The sequence below is a fragment of the Zonotrichia leucophrys genome, chromosome 18 (genome assembly GCF_028769735.1).
Source record: "Zonotrichia leucophrys gambelii isolate GWCS_2022_RI chromosome 18, RI_Zleu_2.0, whole genome shotgun sequence".
In the NCBI taxonomy this organism is placed as follows: domain Eukaryota; kingdom Metazoa; phylum Chordata; class Aves; order Passeriformes; family Passerellidae; genus Zonotrichia; species Zonotrichia leucophrys.
The window spans coordinates 11043821-11063062 of NC_088187.1; the positions used below are offsets into that span (position 1 = coordinate 11043821).

The 19242-nt window shown below is 62.5% G+C and overlaps 1 protein-coding gene across 1 annotated transcript in view; it reads right to left on the bottom strand.

The window, feature by feature from the left end:
* Window positions 1-4683: 4683 nt before the first annotated feature.
* The window catches only part of SDK2 (sidekick cell adhesion molecule 2), a 49022-nt gene continuing 34463 nt past the window's right edge, over window positions 4684-19242 (bottom strand). Inside the window, exons 19-45 of the mRNA XM_064728401.1 lie at window positions 18483-18678; window positions 18260-18358; window positions 17750-17941; window positions 17539-17660; window positions 17352-17461; window positions 17079-17229; window positions 16759-16996; window positions 16539-16654; window positions 16187-16376; window positions 15623-15721; window positions 14805-14999; window positions 14524-14725; window positions 14219-14322; window positions 14044-14114; window positions 13815-13935; window positions 13173-13229; window positions 12802-12903; window positions 12594-12709; window positions 11610-11796; window positions 11165-11302; window positions 10937-11098; window positions 10717-10842; window positions 9849-10013; window positions 9486-9626; window positions 8603-8741; window positions 8239-8365; window positions 4684-6076 (exon numbers count right to left, since the gene is read on the bottom strand). Of these exons, the coding sequence (XP_064584471.1) occupies window positions 5720-6076; window positions 8239-8365; window positions 8603-8741; window positions 9486-9626; window positions 9849-10013; window positions 10717-10842; window positions 10937-11098; window positions 11165-11302; window positions 11610-11796; window positions 12594-12709; window positions 12802-12903; window positions 13173-13229; window positions 13815-13935; window positions 14044-14114; window positions 14219-14322; window positions 14524-14725; window positions 14805-14999; window positions 15623-15721; window positions 16187-16376; window positions 16539-16654; window positions 16759-16996; window positions 17079-17229; window positions 17352-17461; window positions 17539-17660; window positions 17750-17941; window positions 18260-18358; window positions 18483-18678 (4023 nt within the window). The 3' untranslated portion in view covers window positions 4684-5719. The remainder of the gene's footprint in view (window positions 6077-8238; window positions 8366-8602; window positions 8742-9485; window positions 9627-9848; window positions 10014-10716; window positions 10843-10936; window positions 11099-11164; window positions 11303-11609; window positions 11797-12593; window positions 12710-12801; window positions 12904-13172; window positions 13230-13814; window positions 13936-14043; window positions 14115-14218; window positions 14323-14523; window positions 14726-14804; window positions 15000-15622; window positions 15722-16186; window positions 16377-16538; window positions 16655-16758; window positions 16997-17078; window positions 17230-17351; window positions 17462-17538; window positions 17661-17749; window positions 17942-18259; window positions 18359-18482; window positions 18679-19242) is intronic.

The window sequence follows — 19242 nt, forward strand, 5'->3', positions numbered from 1 at the left end:
TCGCCCCGCCCGGACCAATGGCACAGCGCTACGTCACGGGGCGGTCCCACGCTCCCCATTCAAACACGAGTGGGGCGGGGGGGGGCGGAACCCTGGGCCCCGCCCGGGGCGTCCCGGGGTGGGGGGACCGGACCGGGACAGGAGTGGGGTCAGGGGTGGGGGCTCGGCACCGCCGGGGGATGGCGGGGCCGGGGGCTCACCGGTCCCTTCCCACCGGGAGTCACGAGTGGGATCCCCATGGGCAGAGCTCAGAGCTGGCCGCACCCCTGGCAGAGCGGTGGGGCTGAGGTGCTGCTGGGTGACCGACTCTAATTAATTACGGGGAATTAAGAACCGCGCTGAGGTGCCAGGAGGAGGCGGCTACAGCCGCAGGGCAGAGCGATGTCCCCGTTCCACTCGTGACCGTGACACCCACGAGGCTGCACCCACATCCCTGCACTGCCCCAGCCAGTCCCACTGCTCGATCCATTTGGGGGGGCTGGGGTCCCTCCAGGCCGTGGGTGGGTGGGACACGATGGCAGGGGGTCCGTGGTCACCCCAGGAGCCCAGCGTGGGTGCTGATGCGGGGCTCCACATCCCCCGAGATTGGTTCCACATCCCCCGGGACGGGTTCCACATCCCCCGAGATTGGTTCCACATCCCCCGGGACTGGTTCCACGGCCCCGGGATGGGTTCCACGGCCCCAGGATGGGTTCCACATCCCCCGGGATGGATTCTGCATCCCCCAGGATGGATTCCAAGGCCCCGGGATGGATTCTGCATCCCCCGGGATGGGTTCCACGGCCCCAGGATGGGTTCCACATCCCCCAGGATGGATTCCACGGCCACCGCGGCCCCCCCGGCACCGGCGGTGAATCCCGAGCTGATCCCAGCCCCACTGCCGGGGAGAGCGCTGCGCTCACAGCCGCTGCTCGCTCGCTCGCTGGAGGGGATTAAGAGCAGACCTTTGCGGGAGAAAAGGGGCGGGAGAGCCCAGATTATCCCGAACCTGCCTAATGCAGCGTTTCTTGGCTATTCCGGAGGCGTCTCCGCGGAGGGAGGGAGGGAGGGGGTGGCGAGTGGGTGCTGGGATGCTCTGGCCGCGCCACTCGTGCGGTCTCGGGCGCTGCGGGGTCCGGAGGTTTCTCGTGTCACCGGTGCCGTTGTGACAGCGCCGGGTGGGCAGCGCCGGGCACTGGGATGGCTCGGGTGGGGCTGACACTTCCCTAAATCGGAAGGAAGCGGTGTCACCATGGAGCTGTGCAGCGAGGGGCCGTGAGATGCTGGGATTGGCACAGCTCTGCCCCCAGCCCGGCTGTCCAGCTCACATCTGTGTCTCCATCCTGGGCTGTGCTGCTTCCTCCAGTGCCGTTTTCATGGCCCATTTTATTGGCAAATTTTATTTTCCTTTCTCCCGAACAGAGAAGCAAAGGAGGCAGTTGAGGAGGGGGCCGCCTCCGCATGCAGCAGCGAGGTTTTGGTAGGCGAGGAAGAGGAGGAGGGTTTTCCCCAGCCCCCAGGGCATCCCGACCCTCTCCCGTGAGACAACGCGGGTCCTGGCGTGGAGCTGGGAGCCCGTGCAGCGCTGCTCGCCTCACCTGCCGTGTCACGGGAGCGTGGAGATGGCTGAGACAGCGCAGTCGGCGGGGATTAGCATCACCCGGCTGGTGGGAGCCGCCGGGAGGGCTCCCGCGGGCTGCCCTGGGAAGAGCAGGCACTCACTCGACTTGAAAAACTGCCTGGGACACACAGACAGACAGACAGACAGACCCCCTCCGCTGGGGTGCCGGCCCCGGGGATCGCTCCCGCCCTTCCTCAGCCACCGCCGGCTCCTTTTGCTGCCTCTCAGCAGCTTTTGAAAGCAGAGAATAAAAAAGAAAAGGCTTGAAAAAGCACTTTGGAAAGCAGGGCAGGGAGAAGAGCCCGGGCAGCCCCATCCCCTCCTCCTGCTGCCAGCTCCTGCCAGGTTTGTGTGCCGGCGCTGCCGAGCCAGCGGGGAGCTCCCCCCGAGCTGGGGATCACTGTCCGGACACCCCGGGCTGCCAGGACAAAGCACTGTCCCCACAGCCCCCCTAAATCCCTCCAGCCCCGGGCTGCTGCCAGAAACCCCCCCAGTAACCCCACAGACACCCAACCAATAACCCCACAGACACCCCACAAACACCCCCAGAAACCCCAAAAACATTCCCCAGTAACCCCACAGACACCCCACAAACACCCCCAGTAACCTCAAAAACATCCCCAGTAATCCTACAAACATCCCCCAGTAACCCACAGACACAACACAAACACCCCCAGAAACCCCAAAAACATCCCCCAGTAACCCACAGAAACGCCCCCAGTAACCCCACAGACACCCCACAAACACCCCCAGTAACCCCAAAAACATCCCTCAGTAATCCTACAAACATCCCCCAGTAACCCCACAGAAACCACCTCAGTAACCCCACAGACACCCCCAGAAACCCCAAAAACATCCCCCAGTAACCCCACAGACACCCAACCAATAACCCCACAGACAGCCCACAAACACCCCCAGAAACCCCAAAAACATTCCCCAGTAACCCCACAGAAATCCCACCCAGTAACCCCACAGACACCCCACAAACACCCCCAGAAACCCCACAGACACCCACCCAGTAACCTCACAGCCACCCCCAGTAACCCCACAGTCAACCCCAGTAACCCCAAAAACCCCCCCAGTAACCCCACAGACACCCACCCAGTAACCCTACAGACACCCCACAAACATCCCGCAGTAACCCCACAGACACCCCCAGAGCCAGGGGGTTCAGCCCCTTCCCCACAGTTCATCCAGGGCAGAGCAGGTACCCAGAGGGCCCTGGCAGGATGCTCTGCCCCTCCCTGCTGGCACCTGGGCCAGGTGGGCACCGTGGGCAGCAGGTCCTCGGTGCAGCCTCTCCCCAGTCCCAGCTGGAGCCCTCTCCTGGCTGGCAGTGCCAGGGAATGAGGATGGGTTTCTCGCCCAGGAATCCATCCCCTGGCTGGGTGCAGCTGCTTTTCCAGCCTGGAACTCGATGGAATTTCCAGCCCCTTCCAACCCAAACCTTTCCACCATGGTCCCACCTGGAGTGTGGCTCCTGCAGCGCCCATGGAAAGCCCTGCCCTGGCACAGGGACCCCTCCAGGGGGGTGCCCCGGGCACAGGACAGGGCAGGGGGCACAGACCTGGCTCCGTGTCTGCTCTGCTGCCAGGGCAGGGGGCACAGACCTGGCTCCGTGTCTGCTCTGCTCTCCTCTGCTGCCAGCCTGGCACGGAGCAGTGCCCAGGGCACCGGTGTGGCAGGAGGGGCTGTCCCTGTCCCCAAGGCAAGGGAAAGGTGGGGACGTGACACACTTGGCTCTGTCCCAGGAGCCGGCAGGGAACCGGAGATATCAGGGAGCACAGGGAGAGCCCGGGCTGCAGGGCTGCTTTTAAAATAAATAAATTAATACAAATCTCAGATTTCAGCCCGGCTTTATCGCTCACAACCTTGATTTTGGGAATATCAGCCTGGAGAAGGGAACAGCTCCTGCTCCAGCGCTGCCCCGTCCATCTGGGGCACCTGGGGCTGCCTGGTGTCCCCTGTGCCCCCTTGGCCCTGCCCTGCTCTGCCCTCGGGAGAGCCACGAGGCAGGAGCGGCGCTCAGGGAGAAACGTCAGGGATGGTTTGGTCTGTGAGGAGGGATTGGAGCTGACAGATCAGCTCAGGGAACGGGAACACAGGGAATGGGAATGGGGATGGGAATGGGAGTGGGAACAGGAACAGGAGTGGGAAAGGGAATGGGAATGGGAATGGGAATAGTAACAGGAGTGGGAACAGGACTGGGAATGGCAACACTGGGAATGGGAATGGGAACTGCTCCACTCCCCCAGCCTGTCCCTGTGGGAGGAAGGTCCCTCTTGCACAAGCTGAGGTGCCTGGGGCTGGGCTGCACACGAGGAGCAGGCACAGAACCCCCTCTGTGCCACATCACAGTGCCCACAAGGGGGATGCCAAGGCTCCCTGTGCTGCCCAGGAGGGCACGGGCACCCCTGGGGGCTCTGTGCCCTGGGCACCGGCTCTGAGCAGGCCAGAGCAGCCACCCCCAGCAATGCCAGCTGCTCTGGGGACACCGTGAGCCAGCGTGGGGACAGACGGTGACCGTGCAGCCAGCCCAGTTGTCCCAGTGCAAGGAGGAGCTGCAGCTCTGGGTGCCCAGTGCAGCTCTGGGTGCCCAATGCAGCACTGCATCCCCTGGCAGCCCCTGCCCACGCCAGGGTGAGGGTCCCAGGGCTCCCAGGTGCTGTGACAGGGACTGTGCATCCCTGGCAGCCCTGGCATGGACCTGGCACTTTGTGAGCCCTCCCCACCCCCAGCCCTGCTGGTGAAACCTGAACACATCACCTGGATTTTCCTGCCAGGCCTGAAGGGCGGCTGTGAACAGCCCAGGAGCCGTGCCCAGTGCCAGGGCTGCTGCTGGCAGTGCCCAGTGCCAGGGCTGCTGCCGGCAGTGCCCAGAGCATGCTGCATCACTGTGGGGGCTCCTGTGCCACCACCCCATTTCCCCACAGCTCCAGACCCCTCTGCAATGGGAACATGCAGGACACGGCCACCACAGCCCCCTGCACCCTTCTAGGCTGTGCCCAGCACCTCTGGCACCCCTTGCCCAGCTCCTCCCTGGTGCCACAGGGCTGCCACAGGCCCAGAGGGACAGCAGGACACACGGACACGTGGCACTGGGCCTTTCGTGGCAGAGCAAGGTGACAGAAAGGGGACACGCTTGTCCTCAGGCTGTTTATTGGCATCTCCCTCGGCTCAGGGTGCCCTGGCCCTGCCAGGCTGGGGCTGGCTCACCCATAGGCACTGCAGGGGCTGGGCTGGGCTGTGCAGACACCCCCAAAACAGCCACAGACCCCCGCCCTGGGCATCAACACCCCCCAACGCCCTCAGAGCCTGCACAAAACCCCGTTAAAAAGCCCCAAAGCACCCGAAACGCCACGGGGAGGCTCCAGCTGCCCCATCCGAGTCCTCCCCAGGGCCCCGAGGTGCAGAATTGGGGGATGAGCACCACGTGCACCCCTCTGGGGCTGTCCTGGGGTTCCAGTCCTGGCTCCTCCTGCTCTGGCGGCTGTGCTGGGCCGGGCACCAGGGAGGGCACCAATGAATGGTCCCCTGGCACCAATGAAACGTCCCCTGGCATCCTTCTGCGGGGGTCCAGAGTGGGGGGCTCAAGTCCAGAGGTTTAAGACCAGCAGAGCTCCTCTGTCTCTGTGTCCCTGCTTGTCCCCACGTCCTGGGGGAGCCCCGGGTGGAGGGGCTGGGGTGTTTGGCACGGCAGGAGCCCCTTCCCCAGCCCCAGCACCCACTGGGGCCCAGCAGCAGCTCCAGGGGTGCCAGGGGTGATGTGGGTGCACCAGGGGCGATGTGGGTGCACCAGGGGCGATGTGGGTGCACCAGGGACGATGTGGGTGCCCCCCAAGCCCCCTGCCCCACCTCCACAGAGGAGTCTGTGACCCACAAGCTTTGGCCAAGGAGGGGCCCTGGGTTCGCTCCCCAGCCCCAGGGACGGCGCTTGGCTTCAGCAGAAACCCCTGGAGCTGCTCCCCTTCCTCCTCCTCCTCCTCTTCTTCCTTTTCTCTTAATTCTTGGGGCTTTTCTTCGATTTCTTTTTTTTTCTTCTTTTTTCCTAATTTTTTCCCCCGCCTCTCCCGTTTTGTTCCTCATTTTTTTTTTTTTTCTTCTTTTTCTGTCGAAGCATCAAACGAAGGAGGAGAAGCCCGCGATGGGGGCCCTGGAGCCGGGGGCCAGGCTGCTGGGCGGGCGGTACAGGGTGCCGGGCTGGCTGCTGGGGGCCGTGCCGGGGGTCTGGGGGGTGGGAGTCCTGCTGCCCTTGGGGCGGAACAGGCTGCCCTGCTGCGTGGAGGTGCTGTTGGACAGCGGCGTGTGCTCGGGCTCGCCCGAGTCGCTCTCGGTGTAGCTGTAAGCCTGGGCACGGGAGATGCCCTTCTGCTGCCGCCGCCAGGAGTTGTAGTAGGTGGGGTCGCTGATGTAGTGGTTGACGAAGGAATGCGCCTTCTGGTGCGCGGGGTCCACCTCGTACTCGCTGTCGCTGCCCTGGAAAACAGCACGGGGAAGGTGGTCAGGGGTCGCAGACACCTTTTCACTAAAAATCCTTCTTTAGGATTTTTCCTTCTCTCGAGTGGGCTGTCTGTCTCTGCCCTGAGATGTGCAGGATGCCTCACGCTTTCCAAGAACGAGTCTGGACTCTTCGCTTTTTCCATCTTCAGGTTGTTTATTATTTCTTATCTACAAATTTTTTCCCTTTTTTTGCCACAGGCACTCTGATCACCCCCGAGGTGGTGTCATCCTTTTATACTACAAACTACGTACATCATATTTACTCTTAATTCCCAATACCCGTCACCTATGTTAGACAGTTCTACTCTAAACCAATCCCAAAGTGCCAACATCACTGCAGAAAATGGAGAACAAGAGGAAGAAAGAAGGACTAGACAAGCCCTGATTCCTCCATCTTGTCCCCATACCAAAAATCCTAAAACCTACATTTTCACTCTGGGAACACCTTGTTTTTACACCATTCGAACCAGTGTGGCTTCCACATCCCCATGTGTCCTACAGTGACAGGGGACAGCTCCCAACAGCCCCAAAATTCAATGGGGTCGGGCTCTGCTCCCTGAAATGAGAGGGAACGGCCCCAATATAAAGAAAATGCATTCAAGCTGCAGGAAGAAGAGCAGGATCGGCCTGTGCCCTGACATGGGGGCACAAAGTGCTGGCACTGCCAAGTTCTGAACCCTCTCTGTCCTCCCTGTCCCAATCCTGCCCCTCTGCCACACTCTGAGTGTCACAGGGGCTGCAGGGGCACCCCCTCAGCTCAGCCCAAGGGCTCCAATTCCTTACATCCTAATTTCTTAAACCGTAAAGAGAAGAAATCGTAATTTCTTAAACCTTAAAGAGAAGAAATCCTAATTTCTTAAACCTTAAATCCTTGGGAATCCTGATTTCCAAGATCTCTTAGAAAAGATGGCTTTACTTGGCCATCCCAACTGAGCGAACCGAGCTGTGCCAGGGGATCTCAGGAGGAATTTCCACATGGAAAGGGTGGCCTGGCATTGGCAGGGGCTGCCCAGGGGGGTTTGGAGTGCCCAGGGAAGGGCTGGAGGTGGCACTCAGAGCTCTGGGCTGGGGACAAGGCAGGGAATGGGGCACAGTGTGGACTCGGTGATCTCAGAGCTCTTTCCCAGCCTGAGTAATTCTGTGATTTCCAGCGCTTTCCTGGTGCTTTCCCAGTGCTCTTTAGGGAATGCTGGCCAGCACATCCCGAAAGTATTTACATCCCGAAAGCATTTAAAGGCTGGGACGGCTGCAGCATCGAGCACATCCCCAAAGCATTTGCATCCCGAAAGGATTTAAAGGCTGGGACTGCTGCAGCATCGCTGGGGGGTTTCTGCCTCTTGCGAAAACAAAACAAAACCTCACACAAAAGGTTCCTGAGCGCTGCCGAGGCCGCGCTGCCCCCGGGGCTGGCGGGGACGCTGTTTTTGGCCTCTGCCGGTAATTGGATTCAGCTTCTCCGGCGGCGCACAAAGAGCCCATTGAGGGCGGTGGGAACTGCCCCGCGCCAGCGCCAGCTCCCGCAGCTCTTCACAGCTCCTCAAAAGCCACTCGAGCCCCGCTCGGGCCGCAGAGAGAGGAGCCGGCATCTGCCAAGGAACAGCCGGTGCGGGCAGGGACGGGGGGGCAGCCTGGGCACGGTCCCTGCCGCTCAGGGACAGCCTGGGCACGGTCCCCTCCTGCTCGGGGACAGCCTGGGCACGGTCCCTCCTGCTCGGGGACAGCCTGGGCACGGTCCCTCCTGCTCGGGGACAGCCCTGGGGACACACAGGACCCTTCCCCGGGTGTCAGCCCCTCGGGGTCCATCCTGGGGGTGACAGTCCCGTGGCACCACAGCTGACAAAGGTGGCATTTTGTGGAGTTGGCAGAGCCGCGGGCGTTGCCACCAGCGACCGGGCAGCGGGACAGCCCCCGGTGACCTGCCGTGCCCTGTGGCCTGTCCCCAGCAGCGTCACATCCCCAGCAGAGGGGCCGGGGGCTGTGCCAGGTTCTCCCGAGCCGCGGGGATGCTGCAGCCTGCAGGGCTGGAAGGGCAGCTCCCAAACCGGGCAGAGGAAGGGGCTGGTGCTCAGGGAGGGCCCCCAGCACCCTCCCCATCATCCCCCCGGGTCCCTGTCCCCGTGTGCGGCCCCGGGGCTCACCTGGGAGTCGGAGACCTCGGAGGGTTTCTCGGTCAGGCTGCTGCTCTCGGCGGGGATCAGGTCGTTGTACTTGGTCACGTCCTCGTCCGAGTAGTGCAGGCTGCCGGGGCTGGGCCGGGGCGGGGACCTCGGGGACACACAGAGGGGTGTCAGCGTGTGTCACCTCCACTCGGGGCTGGGCCACTTGGGGACAACCCCGCGGATCCATAGGGATCACCCTCAGCTGTGCCAACCTCTCCCAAAAACCCCAATGGACTTTCAGGGGAGACATTGAGCAGACCAGGGGATCCAAGCCCTCTCCTCGCCATGACAGAGCAGGGATGACCAAAGATGCAGCGGGGAGGGGGCTCGGGGGGGTCCCTACCGGGTGTAGATGCCGTTCTTCCTGCAGAAGGAGTTCTTGACCGAGAGGCGGCGGTTGTTGAGCTCCAGGGCGGGGAAGCTGCCCTCGTCCAGGCTCACCATCTCGCCGTGGCTCAGGGCGGCTGCCTTGGAGCTGTTCCCTGCGGGATGGGATGATCAGCCTCCCCCAGGCCCTCTCAGCCTCCTCCAGGCCCCGGGCAGGCAGCACAGCACGGCCCAGGGGGCTGGGGATGGCACCGGGGCTGGGGATGGCACCAGGGATGGAGATGGCACCAGGGATGGGGATGGTCCCTGGGGATGGAGATGGCACTGGGGATGGAGATGGCACCGGGGATGGCACCAGGGATGGGGATGGCACCGGGGATGGAGATGGCACCAGGGATGGGGATGGTCCCTGGGGATGGGGATGGCACTGGGGATGGCACCAGGGATGGGGATGTCCCAAGGCTGGGGTTGTGCTGGCTCCAGAGTCACCCAGGGTTCTCCTGGGGACAGCCAGGAGGTGCCAGCCCTGCCCTGCCCCAGTGCCCCCAGCTCCCCACTCTGAGCTGTTTGCTTAACGAGGAGCTCTGGATTTTCCCCACAATTTGAGTCCTTGACAGAGCTAAGAAAACAGAGCTGTGTTTGGCTAATCCCAGTGACCTCGGCGAGCCCCCGGGCTGCTCTGCCTGCACAGCTGTCTGTGGGACAAACCCTTCATTTCATCTCAGGCTCTCAGCGCTCTCTGGGACACCACAGCCCCGTTATGGGGTGGCTCTGGGGCTCTGCAGGAGCTGCTCCCAAAGTGGGGTCTCCACACAGACCCCAAAGGCAGGGAGAGACCCCAAGAGGCTCCCACAGGAGCAGGAGGGTCCTGTCACCCCCCAGCACGCCCCCTCACTCACCTGAGTCCGACTTCTTGGAGTATTTCTTGCTCTGGCCGCGGATGATGAGCACGAAGACGAGGAGGAGGATGAAGATGAGCCCCACCAGGGCGATGACCACCAGGAACCACCACTCCTCATAGAACGGGTTGGTTTTCTGGGCTGGGGCACAGCAGGGAGGGTCAGAGGGGGACAGGGACGTGGGGACAGCCCTCTGCAGAGCACAGGGTCACCTGGGGAGGCCTGGATCCCCAAAAAGGGATGGGGATTTGGAAAGGGGGTGCTGACGGTGGGACTGGGGCTCTGTAGGAGCCAGGGGTGGGTTCACAAGAGCAGAGCAACAGCAGGACCCTCCCTCTGGCCCAGGGGGGCCCTGGAACCCACCTGACACGGAGGGGGAAGGGGTGCTGGGGGTCCCGTAGCCGTAGTCATTGACGGCGATGACTCGGAAGTCGTAGCTGACCCCCTGCTTGAGGATGTCCATGCTGAAGGTGTAGGAGGTCACCTCCTTGGGGATGTCTTTGATGAGGATGTCCCAGAGCCCCTCGTCTGGAAGAGAAAATGGGGCTGGGGTTTTAGGGCTGGGATTTTGGGGCTGGGATTTTGGGGCAGGCTCTGCAGGACACCCAGGGCCAGGGGTGCTGTCTCTCCATCCACCAGCCCTGCAGGTGCTGCCCTTGCTATCAGCCCCACTCAGCAGCGTTTTCCTCACAGACACTGCGTCCTAACACCCAACCCAGGTCAGCACTCCCTGCCTCAGTTTCCCCTCTCCTGATTGTCGCCATTGTATTTTCTGGAAAAATCCCTTTGCCAGGACTTCTCTCCTGGGAAGCTGAGAAGCCTCAGAGAAAAAGGAAAACAATATTATCTCATTTGCTTCTTTCTCCTGTGTTTGCTTCTTTGGAATGTGGTTTGGAGATTGTTTATCCAACAGGTGGCTGTTTGATTGGTTTCATGTGAATTGTTGTGACTTATTGGCCAATCACGGTCAGGCTGTGTCAGGACTCCTTGAGAGTGACGAGTTTTCCTTATCATTCTTTGTAGCCTTCTGTCTGTATCCTTTCTCTATTCTTTAGCATAGATTTAATACAGCATTCTTTAATATAATATAGATCATAAAATAATAAATCAGCCTTCTAAGAACATGGAGTCAGATTCATCATTTCCTCCTTTGTCCTGGGGACCCAGCACACAGCACACCTGAGCCCACCTGAGCAAACACCACCCATCCCCACCTGAGATGCAGTGGTACCTGAGGGCCGGGCCTCAATGACGTATCTGGTGATGGGACCCTGGCCTGGGTCCCCGCTGGACCAGTGGATGGTGATGGCCGAGCCATAGCGGGAGATGAAAGGTTCTCCAGGGGGGCCAGGGGCACCTGGGGAGCAGAGCACAGCTGGAGGCAGGGCCACAAACTGGCCCAGACCCCGCTCCATCTCCTCACCCTGCGTGTCCCCAGCTGTCCCCCGTACCTTCCCCGGGCCCCGTGGTGATGTTGGCCTCGACGTCCGGCCCGTAGGCGAAGGTTTTGGCGCGGATTCGGAAGCGGTAGGTGACGCCCTCAGCCAGGTCCTTGACCTTCATCCACAGAGGGCTGCTCCCCTTCACATCCACGGTCACAATCTTGCTGACACCTGCAGGGACAGAGGCTGAGCCGGCTCCCCCCCAGCCCTGCCCGCTGCCCCCGGCCCTGCCCTCACCATCCACGGGCGTGCAGGGCTCGTAGACCAGCCTGTAGCCCTCGAGGATGCCGTTGGGCAGCGGTGGTGGCTCCCAGGACACGTTCACTGAGGTGGTGGTCAGCTCGCTGAAGCGGATGGAGCCGGGAGCGCTGGGGGCTGCCAGGGGACAGGGGGACAGGGCCAGCTCAGCGCTCCAGGGGACACCCCCAGCACCAGCCAGCCCCTGTCCCTGCCGCCACCCTAATGCTGGAGGGCTCCACAGGGCAATGAGTCTCCTTGTGTCCTCCCAAAACCTTCATCATCCTCAAGCTTAAACATTCACCTGCATGCAACCCCACCCCACAAACCCACCGGATGCTCTGCTCGGGATTGCAGCATGAATCCTGGAGCAGGACCCATGCAGACACGTCCCCAGGGAGCCCAGGGGCAGGAGGGCACAGGGGAGCCGTGCCACGGGCCCCACCTGCCTGCTGTGTCCGTGCCCTCACGGGCACGCTGCGGGGCCCGTCGCCCGCGGCGTTGAAGGCGGCCACGCTGACCCAGTAGGAGGTGTAGCCCGTCAGGTTCTTCAGCTTCACGCCGGTCTCGGGCAGGAAAAGGGTCTTGACCTTCGTGCTCTGGTTCTGCCGCTGCTCCTCCCAGAAGTGGATCTGCGGGATAAGAGTGGGGAGCTGGATGAGGGACGGGGCTGACACAGCTCGGCTTCCCTGAGCCCCTGTCCCAGCCTGGTGGCTCCAAATGTGCCCAAAGGAATGGAACAGCCCCTCCTCCAGGCTGTGCTGGGCATCAGGCACGGCTGGCATTGCCAGGGTGTGCTGAGATCGCCTTCCAGCCGTGCCTGATTCCCGCAGGATGGGGACAAGCAGGAGGAATCACAATGGATGGGGACCGGGAGGTGTCTGGAGCATGGGCTGGGTACCGCGGCTGCATCCTAATGAATCTCAGCTGCACCTGGGCTGCATCCTGACACATCCCTGTGCATCCCAACACATCCCTGTGCATCCCGACACATCCCTGTGCATCCCAACACATCCCTGTGCATCCCGACACATCCCTGTGCATCCCAACTGCACCTGGGCTGCATCCCAACACATCCCTGTGCATCCCGACACATCCTGGCTCTATCCCAACACATCCTGACACATCCCTGCTCTATCCCGATGCATCCCTGTGCATCCCGACATATCCCGGCTCTATCCCGGGGCATCCCAACACATTCTAGCTGTATCCCGACACATCCCGGCTCTCTCCCGACACATTCCGGTGGCATTCCAGGGCCGACGGCGCCATCTGCTGCTCCTCCGCCGCTCGGCACCGGGATGGGCCCCCCGGCATCCTCCCAGAGCCCCTTCCCCCAAACCACTCACAGCATCCCCACCCTGCGCCCCCCAGGGGCTCAGCCCAGAGCCCCCCGGGCGGGTGGCAGCCCCCAGGGCACCGGAGGTACCTTGTAGCCCTGGATGTCGCCGTTCTGGCTCTCCACGGGTGGCGGCTCCCAGGTGACATCCAGCTGCGTGGCCGTCACCGCCTGCACGGCCACGCTCCGGGGCGCTGCGGTGGGCACTGTGCCGAGGAGGGGACGCGGTCACTGCGCTGATTGGGGTCCCAGCACAGCCGAGCCCCTTCCTGCAGCCCCCAGCCCTGCCAGGACTCACCTGCTTCCCCCACAAACACCTCCTGGGGGGGGCTGGGGGGCCCCTCGCCCACGGCGTTGTAGACGCTCATCCGGATCTCGTAGCGCCGGTGCTTGCTCAGGTCTGGGGGACAAAGGGTGAGAGGGACCCTCCCCGGGATGGGGCAGCCCCCGGGGGACCTGGCAGAGCCCCCCTGGTTGGGCAGAAAGGGAGCAGCTGGGGCAGAGGGGTTCCAGCTGGCCCTGCAGTGCAGGGACACACGGGGGTGGCACTGGGGGACACACAGGGGTGGCACTGGGGGACACACAGGGGTGGCACTGGGAGACACATAGAGGTGGCACTGGGGGACACACAGGGGTGGCACGGGGGGACACACAGGGGTGGTCACTTACTGTCCAGCTCGTACTGGGTGAGGGACACCTCGCTGAGGTTGTGCACGGCATAGACAGCTGGGCAGGAGAACAGGAGGGGTTAGTGCAGGGCAGGGGGGGCTCCTGTCTCTGAGCCCCCATCCCACCACGGGCCAGGGGTCCCCAGAAATGGCCCTGGCACCTCCAGGCGCCAACGGGGCTGTGACAGCACTAAGGAGCATTTCCATCCTCCAGCCCCATCCCCTGAGTGCCACCAGCTGGGTTTGGGCATTGGGGTCCCCACAGAGGACAGGGCCAGGTCCTGCCTTGGGCTCTGCCCTTGTCAGTCGTGTCCCTGCTGCCACCAGAGGGGATGTGACCCTGTTGCCTGCAGGGGCTGGGGACACCCAGCAGGATGTCACCCAGCAGGATGGCACCCAGGCTGTGTCAGGTGCAGACACCCCTGTGAGGTTCAGATTTGTGGACACAGCAGCACAGAGCCAGTGACAGCACAAAAGGACATTTAGGGAGCACAGCCCTGCTGGCACAAGGGAGCTGGTGACAGCTCCAGGGGCACAGCCTGACCCTGGTACCAGGAGATGCTGTGGGTGCTGCACTGCTCAGATCCCAGCTGCCACCCCAGGCCAGCCCAGCCCCTGTCCCAGGGTCACTGTGGTCACTCACGGGTGGCACTGGGGTGGCCGAGGCCACGCAGGGCGAAGCCCCTCAGGCTGTCGTGCAGCAGCTCCCGGTAGCGCAGCCGGAACCCCAGCAGGATCCCGTTGATCTTGTCCTCAGCCGGGGGCTGCAGGGCGGGCAGGGAAGGCAGTCAGGGGCTGCTCTGCTCCAGGGCCCCCTGGCACCCTGGTGCCACCTCGGTGCCACTCCCTGGGCAGGGCAGAGGGGACGGTACCTGCCAGCGGATGAGCACCGACGTGGTGGTGTGGGGCGTGATGGAGAGGATGGTGGGCGCCTCCTCGGGGGCTGTGGGGGAGAAGAGCGTGGTGAGGCTCAGGAGACGCCCAGGACAAAGGAGGATTTGTTCCCTCGGGCACGGAGCCGCTGTCCCTGCCCCGGGAGGTGCTGACCCGCCTGCAGGGTGGTCAGGGACTCCGACTCCTCGCTGTACTCGCTGTCCCCGATGTCGTTCGTGGCCTTCACACGGAACTTGTAGGAGGTGAAGGGTTTCAGCCTGCAGGGAGCAGAGCGGGATGGGGACGGGGCAGCCAGGGGGTCACCCCCGAGCCACCTCCCTCCCACCGCCCATCGCTCCCCAGCGCTTCTCACGCCATGGGGAAACTGAGGCACGGGGAAAGCATCCCCAGCCGCTCCCCAGCACTTCTCACGAGATGGGGAAACTGAGGCACGGGGAAAGCATTCCCCAGCCGCTCACCTGTCCACCACGAAGGCGGTGGCGTTGTGGCTGACGGCGGCGGAGTGCAGAGCCCACTGTCCGTCGGGCAGCTCGCGGCTCTGCACGGTGTAGTAGCGCACGGGGGACAGCCCGTCGCTGCCCGGCTCCCAGGACAGCAGCACGCTGCGCGCCCGCACCTCCTCCTGCTGCGCCAGCGGCTTCCCGGGGGGCTGCGGCCGGGCTGGGGGAGGCGAGGGGCTGCGAGCGCTGCGGGGGCACCGCCAGCTGCCCCCCGCCCCGGCCCGGAGCCCCGTCCTTACCTCGCTTCTCGGTGGTGACCACCAGCGCCTCGGCCGGCTCGCCCCAGCCCTTGCGGCTCTGCGCGGTGACACGGAACAGGTAGGTGGCCTCGGGCTGCAGGCCGGTGGCCGTGAACTGCCGGGCGCCGGCGTCCAGCACCTCCACGGCGGCCGCGGGCAGCGCCGAGGAGTTCAGGCGGTGGCTGACCTGGTAGGCTGCGGGGAGGGAGCGCGGTGGGGGCGCTGGGGAGGGGACACCAGCCTGGAGCCACCCCCTCTGTCCCAACCTGCTCACACCCAGCCCGGGACCAGCATCCGAGCGGGGAATTTCATCCCTGAGGGCTCCCAGGTGCCCAGGGAGCTGCTCTCTGACAACCCGTACCCCCATAGGACTCTGCATCCCTCTGCAGAGCATCCCAGTGTGGCTCACTGTCGCAGACATCTTTTTATGAAAAACCCTTTCCTTAAGATTTTTTCCTCCTGAGAAGCTGGGAGGCCTCAGGAACAAAATGTAAAGAGTGATTATCTGCTGCTGTGGAATGCAACAAGTGCATCTGTGATTGGTCTCATGTGGTTGTTTGTAATTAATGGCCAATCACAGTGAGCTGGCTCGGACAGAGAGTCTGGGACAGCTGCCTTTGTTATCATTCTTTTCTATTCTTAGCCAGCCTTCTGATGAGAACTTTTTCTTCTATTCTTTTAGTATAGTTTTAATGTAATATATATCATAAAATAATAAATCCAGCCTCCTGAAATACGGAGTCAGATCCTCATCTCTTCCCTCATTTGAAAACCCCTGTGACCACGGTCACAGCCCACCCCAGGCGCTCCCCACCTACCCAGGATGACGCCGTTGGGGGCTGCTGGTGGCTGCCAGATGAGCCTCACCAAGGTGGTCCTCACCTCAGGAAAGAGGAGCCCCACGGGGGGCCCAGGCACTGCAGGGGACAGATTGGAGTCACTGGGGAGTGGGGAAAAGATCCCAACCCCTGGGAGCCCTGGGTGTGCTGGGCAGGGCGAGAGGGATCGCCCCAGAGAACAGGGATAGGGTGGGATCAATCAGCGAGATAGGATGGAATCAATCACAGAGGGATGGGATGGGATGGGATGGGATGGGATGGGATGGGATGGGATGGGATGGGATGGGATGGGATGGGATGGGATGGGATGGGATGGGATGGGATGGGATGGGATCAATCAGCCAGGGATAGGAAGGGATTAATCACCCAGGGGTAGGACGGGATCAATCAGCCAGGGATGGGATGGGATCAATCACCTAAGGATGGGATGGGATCAATCAGCCAGGGATAGGATGGGATCAATCACCCAGAGGTAGGACGGGATCAATCACCCAGGGATAGGATGGGATCAATCACCCAGCCCACCCAGGCGCTGTCACCCACCATCATCCAGCGTCCTCTCGAGGACAGGAGGCCGGCTGGGGACACCGTCGCCCATCCTGGTGAAGGCCAGCACCCGGATCTCGTACAGGGTGTACTTGGCCAGCCCGGTGAGCTGGGCACTGTGGGAGGCATTGCCCTCTGCCAGCCAGAACCGGGCACGGGCCTCCGAGCCCTTCTCCTTGTACAGCACCTGCAACACAGCCCATGTGACACGGCCAGTGTGACATGGGCAGTGTGACATGGCCAGTGTGACACGGCCAGTGTGCTCCTTGGGGGTGGCACATTTAGGAACCCCACACCTGCAGGGTGATTCCCCCAGGGAAAGCTGTGCTGCCCACGGGCAGGAGCTCACCTTGTAGCCCAGGATGAGCCCGTTGCAGTCAGCCTCAGGAATGTCACTCCATCGGACCAGCAGGCTGCTGGAGGAGGTGGCCACTGCTGAGACATTGCTGGGGCCAGAGGAGGGCACTGGAGGCGGCAGCAGAGAGGGTCAGTGGCCACATTGGCCGAGCCCAGGTGGGCTCAGTACCAGGCCACATTGGCCAAGGTGGGTGCCCAGGTGGGCTCAGTACCTGACTCCCGCGTGCGCCCCAGCACCGGGGGGCTCCAGGGCCCTGGCCCGATGGCGTTGAAGGCCTGGACCTGCACACGGTACTCGGTCCACTCCTGCAGGTCCTCGATGGTGAATTCCCTCTCGACACGGTCACGGATCAGCTGCAGCGCCGGCTGCCCCCGCCCGTCCGCCCGCGCGTACCGGATCCTGTAGCCCACCGAGTCGGGGCTCCCGTTGTACTCCTGCTCCAGGAGGGGCTGCCAGGGACAGACACTGTCACTGCTGATGTCCCACAGCCCCCCAGCTCCATCCCCCTTCAGACCCCCGGACCCCCCTCACCATCCAGCGCAGCCACAGGCTGGTCTCGCTGGCCGTCCTCAGGGTGACATTGGCAGGGGCCATGTCCGGGGGGGCCTGCAGGGTCTGGATCCTCCTGGAGGGCAGGCTGGGCGGGCTGGTGCCCACGATGTTCACCTGCCGCATGCGGAAACTGAGGGTTGAGAGGAGAGGGGGTCACGGTGTGGGCTGAGAGGGCTCCAGTCCCCTGGGGAGGACAATGGGGTCACAATGGGGTACCCAGGGATGGCACCGTGGCACCAGCCTGGCGCTCACCTGTAGTAGGTGTAGGGCTTCAGGTTGGGCACCTCCATGGAGCGCATGTCGGGCTCATTGGCCAGCTGGTGCACGAGCCCCCACTCGCCAGCCTCGCCGTTCTGGCCCACCTGTGGGGTGGCAGCGGGGTGAGTGGGGTGAGCTGCCCCCAAACGCCCCCTGAGCCCCTTCCCGAGCCCCCCTGTACCTGTGCCTCCACCTGCCAGCGGGAGATGGAGGTTTTGCCATCGTAACCCGGGCGGAACTGGATGGTGACAGAGCGGGGACCGATGTTGGAGATGCCCAGGTTGGTGGGGGCACCGGGGAGCTCTGTGGGGACAGGGCAGGGTGGGTGGCACTGGCCGCTTGTCCCCAGCCCCACGCACAGCCCTCCAGCACCCCAACACCACGGTGCTCACCTGGGGGGACCCCCGAGGAGATGGTGGAGGAGGAGAGCTGTCCCTGTCCCTTGGAGGTCATGGCGGCCACCTCGATGGTGTAGGTGGTGAGGGCGGTGAGGCCGGTGACGCGGTACTCCAGGGTGACGTTGGGCAGGTAGTGCGTCACCCGCGTGTTGGTGCGGTTGTACTCCTCCCAGGAGATCCGGTAGCCTGGAATGCACCCATGGAGCGTCACCCTTGCAATGCCCACCCCTGCAGCCTCACCCCGGCAGTGTCACCCCTGGAATGCACCCCTGCATTGCCCACCCCACGGGCTGTGTGGGGACAGGGGCGGGACAGGGCAGGTGGGAACAGGGCAGGACAAAGGGGAGATGCTGTGGAGGAGAAAAAGGACACGAGTGTGACCACAGGGTGGCAATGGGACACAGGGGACAGTGCTGCAGAGTGGGAATGGGACAAGAAAAAAGGGAAGTGTTGCGGGATGGGAAAGGGACCAGACAGATCCAGTAGCTGCTGCTGCTCCCTTACCCGTCAGGATCCCGTTCTTCTCCAGCGGCTCCTGCCAGCTGACCTTCAGGGACGTATCCAGGATGTCACTGAAGCTCAGGTGTCCCACGGGGCCAGGCACTGCCCAAAACCACCCAAACACTCAACACCCAAGCACACAGCACCCTCGGCACCCACGGGACCCCCTTGGACGGAGCCGGGGGGCGGGCAGGGTCCGTCCCGAGGGGTGGGAGCCTCCCCGTACCGTCCTCGTGGGTGCGCACCAGCTGTGGGGGGCTGCGCGGGCCGTCGCCGGGCGTGGTGAAGCACAGCACCGAGGTCAGGTACTCGGCGAACTTGCGCAGCCCCGGCACGTAGCCCACGTGCACGCTGTCCTGGAAGTTGGGCCGCACCGTCACCACCGTGGCCTCGTCCTCGTGCTCCGGCTCCCAGGCGATGAGCTGAAGGGGAAAGGAGATGCCATGAAGGTTCTCCATGCCAAAACCAGCACCTCCGGCCGCCTCTTATTAATTAGGCGTTGATTAACGATCAATTAAACAGCGCCGGCATCCAGCGCTCCCCGCACCGTTACGGAGCTGTGATTAACTCCATCGATAACGGGATCCCCCCCTTGCCCGCATCCTGGGCATTTAATTGGAATTGTGCAAGATAGCCTCTAGCAACTTAATTAAACACTAATTAGGCCCTAAAAATACTAATCAAAAATACTAAGTGGCGTTTAATAGGAATGTTAAATATCCTGCTCACGCTGGTTATCTCATTGAGCGGCAATTAAATTCCCGAACTTCTTTCGAGTGGATTAAAACACAAGTTTAATGTTTTAATTCAATTTCATTAATGTAAATTTGAATTAATTGCAATTTGGAATTAATTACAGAGCATGGGAGACTCCGAGCCCATGCAAGTGTTAAATAACAGTAAATATTATTTTAACAGTCAGGAGAGAGCCAATTAAAATCAGGGATTTCAGCAAGGAGGAGCCAAGACAGTTTGTGAAGGTTGAC